Below are 9,432 nucleotides of genomic sequence, written 5' to 3'. Positions count from 1 at the left end.
GGGTTCTGATGATGCCAAGTAACCTTGGTTTGTGTTGCTTATATTCTTATGCTTGTCCCACATCATCTATTTATCTCTAGTGCTAACTGCCCTTGCTAAATCTGACTGGAGCCTGTCATTCCTGTGATTCTGGTTGTGTCAGTACTCTACAGAGCCAAGCTGTCTCTGTGATCCTGTGATTCTGGGATCCTGTGATCCTGGGCTTGTTAGAGCACCTGGGAGTGGAGCTTCCTCTGGGTGTTTTGGGACTGCCTGCAGAGTTTGCACCCGAGGTCTGCTCAGAGCACCAGCAGGCCAAGACAGACCAGAAACAACCTGAGCCACTGGGCTGTCAGAGTTCCTGAGTGCCTGGGTCCTGCTGGTCCCAGTTACTTCAGGTGTTGAGACAGATGTTGTGTCTTCCTCACCTCTGAACCTGGGTGTGTTAGAGCACCTGGGAGTGGAGCTTCCTCTGGGTGTTGTAGGACTAGCTGTGGAGTTTGTGTCCAAGATCTTCTCAGGGCACAGACCGGAAGCAACCCGGGCCACGGGGCTGGCGGAGTTCCTGTGTGCTTGGTCCTGCTGGTCCCAGTTACTCCTGGTGTTGGGATAGATGTCATATCCTCCTCATCTCTGATCCTGGGCCCAAACTTTACTTTTAACATGTGTTGGTTTGTTTGTTTTTGTGACAGAGTCTCAGTATGAAGCCCTGGCCATCCTGGGACCAGCCATCTGTAGACCAGGCTTGCTTCAGATTGACAGAAATCTGCCTGCCTCTGCCTTCTGAGTGCTGGGGTTAAAGGGGTGTGCCACCCCACATGGCTCAAAGTTTTTTAAAGATTTGTTTATTTGATTTGATGTGCAAGGATGCCTTGCCTGCGTGTGTCCCTGTGCAGCACACGAGTGTTGTATCTGCAGAACCAGAAGAAGGTAAGGTGTCAGGTCTCCTGGAACAGAACTTGGAGATGGTTGTGAGCCACCATGCTGGTGCTGAGAATTGAACCCAGGTCCTCTGGAAGAGCAGCCAGTGATCTTAACCACTGAGCCATCTCTCCAGCGCCCCCCCCCCCAAAAGGCAATAGGGAACTGACGAGATGACTCAGTAGATAAGAGAACTAGATGTTTCTTGCAGAGGACTGAAGTTCAGTCCCCAGCACCCACATGGTGGCTCATCACCATCTGTAACTCCAGTTCCCGAGGACACAATATCTCAGGCCTCCTCCGGCACCTGCACTCAAGTACACCCATCCACAGACAGACACACACCTACATGTAGTTAAAAATAATAAAACCATATATTCTCAAGCATTATATGGGCATAATGACTGGTGTCTATGATCCCAGCACTCAGGAGGCTGAGGCAGGAGGATTGCCATGTGTTCAGGGCCAGCCTGGGCTACATGGTACATTTCAGAGCCAGCACAACTCTATATCTTATTTAATCTCATAATAGCTCTCTGCGGTAGAGACTGTTAACGTCACTGAATTATTTATGTGGAAGCAAGGCAGAGAGAGGCTTAATGTTCCTCTCATGCTCACCAGATCTTGGTGCAGCAGAGAAAGGCACGTCAGTGATTGGCAGGCCACGGAACAATGGAGAAAAAGGTGAGCCGGCTGCTCTCCTGCCAGTCCTTTTATGGCACACACAGCTCTGGACTTTTCAAGTCAGAGAAACATCTGGGCACAGGACCTGGTGGATAAAGTGGCTGCTGCCAAAGCAGAAAGACCCGAGTTCAGGTCCCTAGGACCCATGAGAAGCAGGGTAGTGTTCTTATGTAATCACAGCAAAGGGGAGGCAGAGACAGGAGGATGGCTGGAACCTGCTGGCAGCCAGTGTACCCAAAGCAATAATGTACTATAACAGTACTCTGAGTGTTCAGTGAGACCCTGACAGAAAATATGATGGTCAGTGAGGGAGGAATACGTGTGATGTCAGCCTCTGGCCTTGGCAGGCACCTGCATACATATGCACACACACTGCCTCATAAGCAGGTACCCAGGAACGCACAGGCATACGTACAAACACAAGTTTTAAAAATATAATAATGACTGGGCGTGGTGCCACGTGCCCTTAATCCTGCACTTGGGCGGCAGAGATGTGTGGCTCTCTGTCAGTGTGAGGCCAGCCTGGTCTTCATAGAGAATTCCAAGCCAGCCAGAGCTACATATTGAGACTCTATTTAGATGATGATGGTGGTGGTGGTGGTGGTGATGATGATGATGATGATGCCAGGGAAAATATAAAACACAGAGCAAGGTGTAGTGGCTTATGTGTGTAACCCCAGCACTCAGAAGGCTGAGGCAGGGAGATCACAGGGAATCTGAAGCCACCCTGTGCTACATAGTGAGTTTGGGTCAGCTCAGGCTATATTACAAGGCCCCCTCTCAAAAGCAAAACATAGTATGACCTTCAGGTAGAAAAAACATAAGTAGCTCAGGGTGTGGGGGCCCCTCCATGCTGGGGAGCCCACAGCACCCCGTTTTCTGTGGATGTCACACAGTGTGGGCCAACGCCATGGACATGTCAGAGCAATGCATGATGGATGGACTCTCCGGGACGATACCTCCCACTGAGATCTTCATGGAACCCAACCTAAGCCAGCAAGACAAGGTGAGGGGAGGGCTTGGGGGTCCACAGGGCACTAGCAGTCAGAGGCCACGGGGAACCTGTCACCTCTTCTCTGTGTCCTGTGTCCAAAGAACCACTTATTTCATAGACAGTTGTGTCCTAGATAAAAACCATCTCCAGATGGTTCGTTGAGCACGCACTGTGAGCCAGGCTGAGCCCCTAACTTGACACTCATCAGCCCATTTCTGAAGACTTCAGAGCCAATTTCGTCACCTCCACTTTACTGATGAGAGAACTTCAGCACACACCTGGTCAGCCCCAAGTGATGGCACAGCGGTGGGGAAAACACACACCAGCTGTGGGTGGAAGTGGGGGGAACTGAGGGAAGAGATAGAGACGTGGGGCAGAGAGGTCAGAGGCTGGACCCAACGGGTCTCAGCACAAGCCAGCTCAGATGCGAACCACTCCCTGTCCAGCCACAGCTTAAAAACAGAAAGGAAATGCTGAGCGGCTCGCCCGCCACACATGAGGCCCTGGCTTCGGTCCCCAACGCAGCATCAATCAGGCAGGTGACACATGCCTATGATCCCAGCACTCCAAGGTGTAGGCAGGAGGATGAGAGGCTCAAGGTCATCCTGAGCTATAGAATAAGCTCAAGGCCAGCCTGGGCTACATGAAACTCAAAATATAGCCCAAAGTGCCTCAGTTTCCATACAGACTGAGGTCTGAGCTCAACAGGGTCTTTCAGGAGCACCAGATCCTTTGGCGCTCAGGATCACGGTCTTAAGAGTTTTGTAGTGAGGGCCAGGAGGCAGTTCTGAGGTTGGCGTCCTGAGACCAGACCGTGAGGTGCTGTGGTATGATGAGAAGCTACCTGTCTGTCACCTTGCAGCAAGCCACCCCAAACTCTAGTGTCTCCACCATTCCCGTGTCTCCCATGACTTGATTTGCACACCATTCCTCTGCTGGTGTCTCACCACTTACACACAGCTACAATCAACTCAGTGTGCTGTGGGCTGATGCTCTCAGATGGTAGCAGCCATAGGCCTGAGCCCTCAGACAGGTGGGTGAAATGGCAAGCCCTGTGCAGTCCCTCCCTGGCAGAGCAGCCCCAGGTCCCCAGGGCAGCTTGCTCAGAGTTCACTCTCTACCACCTCTGCTAGCTTCCATCCATGCCCCGGAGCCACAGACTGGTTGAGTCTTGGTGGACAGTAGAAATGATACCACTCAGTGACAAAAGTCACAAAGTATTTGTCACATTTGATCCGCTGCCGTCATAACTCCCATTTAGGTGGGAATAAAGTGAAAACCAAATCGTTTTTGCTATTTTGAGCCTTTTATCCCCTGATTTCCCGAGCACCTTCAAGGACAAGTGACAGTCAACCATAGGGGTAGAAAATGTTCCTTAGCTAATCTTATTGAAAGGCTGGCTGCATCCAGGATCTTCAGTAATGTCATTGGAATGTCCTCCTTGCCTGTTCTACCCTTTGTCTTTCCTGCAGTTTGACATTCCCCGGCAGGCTAGCTCCCTCTGCTGGACAGGAGGACTATGATCAAGCTCTATACTTAAAGTCCATGATTCAGAGAGAAGCAGTACCCCTGCCCCAACCCAAAGTCCACACTCAGGAGCATTGAGAAAACTCGGTTGACCAGCCTGGGTCACAGGGACAGGAGCAGGAAGGGCAGGAAGGGAGCTGCAGATGACATTCCCTTAAGGAGGACATAGAGACCAGGGACAGCACCAGAGGGACAGCAGTCACTGCAGGACATACCTGAAGGTTTGTTTATGCCCAGTGCAGAGCCCAGCACACAGTAGGTGCCCAGTAAACCTTTGTGGCACAAACGATAACCAATTCTCTGCTGAATGTGGAGGCCCTGAGCGGCTCACTGTGGATGAGGCTGGGGAACATGCTGAAGATACGGAGTAACAGAGCCTGCTGGAAGAGCTGTAACATAAGCACATTCACAGGACCCAGAGAAAGACGCTTGACACCGCCAGCAGGCTTCCTCAGGCCCGTGACACCATCCGTTCCGCGGGGCACACGGCTAGAGGTTCGGGGTACCTGTTCTGGCTTTGGAGAAGCAGAAATGTCTTGGTTACTGTGCTCTCCTAGTGAGGAGGTGTATTGGCTCCTCCCATGGGAAGCGCTGCCCACAGTTCCCCCACCTACCCGTGTTCACAAGCATTCAGGGTTCTGTTTCCTAGTGAGGAGGCTCATTGGCTCCATCTATGGGAGACTCCGCCCACAGTTTCCCCACCTCACTGAGTGTTGACAAGCATTCAGGGTTCTGTTTCCTGATTCAGCTCGGTTCCCTAAATACATTTTCATTAGGGCAGCCTGAGGGAAGCAGAGACTTCCAGAAGAGAGAGAGAAATGGCCCCTTCAGAATACATAAGAACTATTAAATTAATAATGTCCTCATGATAGTCAGAGTGCATTGGGATTGCATCTCATTCTAATTACCTGTACTGGGTCTCCAACACCCTGGATATGGGCCTCGTAAGGGAATGCACAGAATGTTCACTGACATTCACAGGGGGCTGTGGTTTACCACGTGAAAGTATTTTTTTTTTCTGGGTAAAAAAAAAAATGTTTCTGTATCTGGGAAGCTCCATTATAAGCATCTAGGTACAGATATGTGGTTCTAGCCCAACTCCAGTCTCTCCAGGGCCTTCCAAGAGAAACGGTCTCCTTGCCCTTCTGCCTGCCCTCTCTTCCTCACCTGCCTTTTCCTGAGTGACACCCTGTTCCCTCCAGATTGTAGAAGCAGGCCCAGCTTGCCACCCACGCCCACTGCTACTAAGCCTCCCTCTTGTCCCCACACAGGACGAGATCATTCTGTTCCTGGGGAGAGAGGTTAATCGGCTCTCTGACTTTGAAATGGAGTCCAAATATAAAGAGGCACTGATCATGAATCTGCAGGCTGAGGTAGCTGACCTGAACCAAAGGTTGTCAGAGACAACCGCTGCTGCCACTGCTGCCGCCACAGCCAGGCAGAGCAGCCTGTGTGAACCCAAGATCCAGGGCCTGGATGAAGACAACGATCTCAGGCAGAAGGAGATTGAGAACATGAAAAGCCAGGTAGGACTCTGGGACAAGCCCATCAAAGAGTGCAGCCGGGGCACAGATGGAGGGAGCCGGAGGAGGGCATCTGGGGCATCAGAGTGTACGGACCATCAGGGGCCCAGTTTCCCAGTGCAGCATGTGTCGGGCCTTGGAGAATATTCTTTAGATCTGTCACAGTCCTCTGACACATCCCACAAAGAGACGGTGGTGGTCCCTGGCTTCGCCCTGGGCAGTGTCATCAAATGTAAGCTCCCCACTTGGTCTCCATTTACCCGGAAGCTCCTATTCTCTGGGAACTAGATCCAAATTTCTGTTTTATAAAAATAGCAATTGGGCTGAGGAGAGGGCTCAGTTACTAAAGTACTTGCTTCGCAAGTGCAAGGACCTGAGTTCCGTCCGTCCTTCCCTGTAAAAAAGCAAGGCATGCAACGTGGTTGGGGACTCACAAGGCGCCGCCCCTGGATGAAGAGCTACAGGCAGTCATCGGCTGCTGTGGGCAGGACACAGGGATGAATTTCCTGATAGATTATCTAATCCTTGGTCAGCCCTGAACACATGTGCCGTGAGCAATACTAAATAGAGTCAGCAAGGTGTGTGTGTGTGTGTGTGTGTGTGTGTGTGTGTGTGTGTATATGTGTGTATGTGGGTATGTATATGTGTATGTTTGTGTGTATATGTGTTTGTATGTATGAGTGTGAATGTGGGTGTATATCTATATGACAATAATTTATAGTATATAGTATGTGTTTATGTGGCAATAATTAATCATAATGTAATATATATGCATATGTGTGTAAAATGAAGAAGTCATAAATTTGAGAGGGAATGGGGCATGGGAGGAGTCAAAGAGGAAGGGACAGGTAGGAATGACATGGATACAGTACTCTTGTATGAAATTCTCAAAAACATTTTTTAATGAAAAATATTTAAAATAGGCAAGGCATGGTGGTGCATACTTGTAATGCCAGCACTGGTCAGGTCGAGGCCGTAGGGCTCCTCAGCCAGCCAGTCTGTCCTCTCTCCAAAGAGGCAAGCCAGGTCCCAGTAAGAAACCCTGTCTCGCTGGGCAGTGGTGGAGCATGCCTATAATCCCAGCACTTGGGAGGCAGAGGCAGGAGGATTTCTGAGTTCGAGGCCAGCCTGGTCTACAGAGTGAGTGCCAGGACAGCCAGGGCTACACAGAGGAACCCTGTCTCAAAAAAAAAAACAAACAAAAAACAAAAAACAAAAAACAAAAAACAAAAAATAAAAAATAAAAAAAGAAACCCTGTCTCAAAAAATATGGTTGATGATTCCCGAAAAATAAGATGCAAGGTTGACCTCTGACCCCCACATTGTGTGCATACCCACACACATGAGCGTGACACCTGGGCATGTATACTGGCATCCACACCTGCACACTTATAATTTCTAAGTACTAATAATGGGTGGCCACTTTGGTTTTGTACATAAACTATTAATGGTTGATGAGAGAGGTCCCAGTTTACTGTGGGGGTGCCATCCCTGGGCTGGGTGGTCCTGGGTTCTCTAAGAAAGCAGGCTGAGCAAGCCCTGAAGAGCAAGCCAGTGAGCAGCATGCCTCCATGGCCTCTGCATCAGCTCCTGCCTCCAGGGTCCTGCCTCCAGGTTATTGCCTCCAGGTTCCTGCCTGGAGTTCCTGCCCTGCCCTCATGATGGACTATAAATTGTAAAATGAAATAAACCCTTTCCTCTCCTAGTTGCTTTAGGTCATTGTGTTTATAACAGCAAAAGAAATCAAACGAGGGCTGGGTGGTGATGGCACACACCTTTAATCCTAGCACTCAGGAGACAGAGGCAGGCAAAGCCAGCCTGGTCTACAGAGCGAGTTCCAAGATTACACAGAGGAACCCTGTCTCCAAGAGAAAAGGTGAGGGAAAGAGAGAGAGGGAGATGGAGAGGGAGGGAGGAAGGGACAGAGAGGGAGGGGGAGAGAGAAAAAAAAAAACCAAATTAGGATAGATGTTCACCTATCGTTTACCCCATGGCAGCAGGTCACAATTTGAGTATTGGTTCAAGTAACTAGTAACATCTGGAAATGATTTCTTCACTCTGGAACAATTTAGAAACAACCACACTCAATTATTATCCATTCAATTATAATTGAAAGGAGTGTTTTGTTTTTGTTTTTATTTGAGTGTGACTTGTGTGTGTGTGTGTATATGCGCTCACAACACAGCACACATGTGAAGGTCATGGGATAACAGGCATGCCTGTGAGGTTCTATCTAGACAGGAAGACCAGCCCTCACTGTGGGCAGCACCATCCCCTATGCTGGCCTTCTGGACTGAATGAAAAGGGATAAGCGAGCCAAGCACCAGCTAGGCATTCCTCATCCTCTGCTTCCTAATGGCAGATGTGACGTCACCAGCTGCCCCACTGGAGCTCCTGCTTCCAGGATGCACTGTACCCTCAAAGTGTGAGCCATTTAAAAAAAAATCCTCTCTTCCTGAAGTTGTCATTGTCTGGAATTTTGTCAGAGCATGTCTGAACTCAAAGATGCATCAGATTTAAATCCAAGCAGCTCTTGTTTCAGTCTCTTAACTCTTTTATCACCAGCAGACCCCTCGGGCAGTAGTACAATCTGTACAGGTTGATGAATGGCTCTGGCTACTTTATGTGTCACCGAAGGTCCCCTGAAAGCAGGGGCCTAGCAATCTGCTCTCAAGGCCACCATCTGCCACCATGCCACCAGAGCTTGCTCACCTCCCGCGCCTGCACTAATTAGTAGGGTGGGTTATTACCTCTAGGTAGTCATCCTTCTTCCAAGCACTGCCGACTTCCTTATGATTTTATTACGCAGCCTAACCAGGCAATAAACATCCCTGGGCTTGTGCCAAGGACAGACAATCTGGATATTTATCTAGGTAATGAAGGCTGCGAAGAAGGCTGAAAACTGTTTGCAATTTCAGACCTCAGGGCGGGGTGTTTGGAATATTTTCTGTCTGATGGCCCTGAAATCTTAGTGGCATCCTTTCCCACACCCGCCCCCAGACTCATCTTTAGAGAATGCCTTTGATGTCTGCGCAAGAAAGATTTAGGCTAGAAACTAGAAATGTTTCTTGGTCTTTATGTTTGATTTTTGAATGTGTGTAGCCTATGCCTGCATTTGTGAGTGAGCGCACACACCTGTCCTTCACCGTCTTGTCCCCTGGAGACAGGCTCTCTCACTGAGCCTGAAGCTAGGCTGGTAGCCAGCAGGCCCTGGAGACACCGCTGTCCCTGTCCCCCGTGGGACTGGACTTACAGGCTTGTTGTGCTGACGTTATTGTTTGTTGTGTGCATGCTGAGATCTGAACTCAGATCCTCATGCTTAAGAGGCAAACACTTCTTACCCTCTGAGCCATCTCTGCAGCCCCTAGAAACATTTATTTTAGTTACAGTAAGCAGGAAGATGTGAGCTTTCTTCATCCACATATTCAGGTGTGTGGCTCCAAGGAAGGTGCGGGGACATACACACACAGACACACACAGACACACACTCACACACAGACACACACACAGGCATGTACCCTCACTAGGCTTGTTTTTCATTATTTAAAAATTGTATTAGAAGATTTCAGTTTACATAATAAAGACTGGTGAATGGTGAAGGGATTTAAACGTACACGATAAGGACTAATGACAGGTGAAAGATATCAAGACCCAAATGAAACGCAGTCGCTGGAAATCTTTAAAAGTATAAAAAACATGAAGAAACAATTCCGGACGCTGTCCGTGGTTAGCCCAAGGGAAGTGAGCGTGAAGAGCCAAATGAGGAACGCAGGGCTTCCCGTGATGGGTCTGATCTAACCAATC

At 49.3% G+C, this 9,432-nt stretch overlaps 1 protein-coding gene across 4 annotated transcripts in view; it reads left to right on the top strand.

Annotated features, from left to right (window-relative positions):
• Positions 1-9,432, top strand: part of Fhad1 (forkhead associated phosphopeptide binding domain 1) — a 128,632-nt gene that overhangs the window by 34,904 nt on the left and 84,296 nt on the right. For all 4 annotated transcript variants that reach the window (XM_031379356.1, XM_031379354.1, XM_031379355.1 and 1 more), the window contains exons 5-6: positions 2,481-2,590; positions 5,377-5,631. In XM_031379356.1, coding sequence (XP_031235216.1) covers positions 2,481-2,590; positions 5,377-5,631 — 365 coding nt within the window. The remainder of the gene's footprint in view (positions 1-2,480; positions 2,591-5,376; positions 5,632-9,432) is intronic.

Source organism: Mastomys coucha, unplaced genomic scaffold, assembly GCF_008632895.1.
Source record: "Mastomys coucha isolate ucsf_1 unplaced genomic scaffold, UCSF_Mcou_1 pScaffold18, whole genome shotgun sequence".
NCBI lineage: Eukaryota > Metazoa > Chordata > Mammalia > Rodentia > Muridae > Mastomys > Mastomys coucha.
This window is presented reverse-complemented; position numbering and strand designations above follow the sequence as displayed.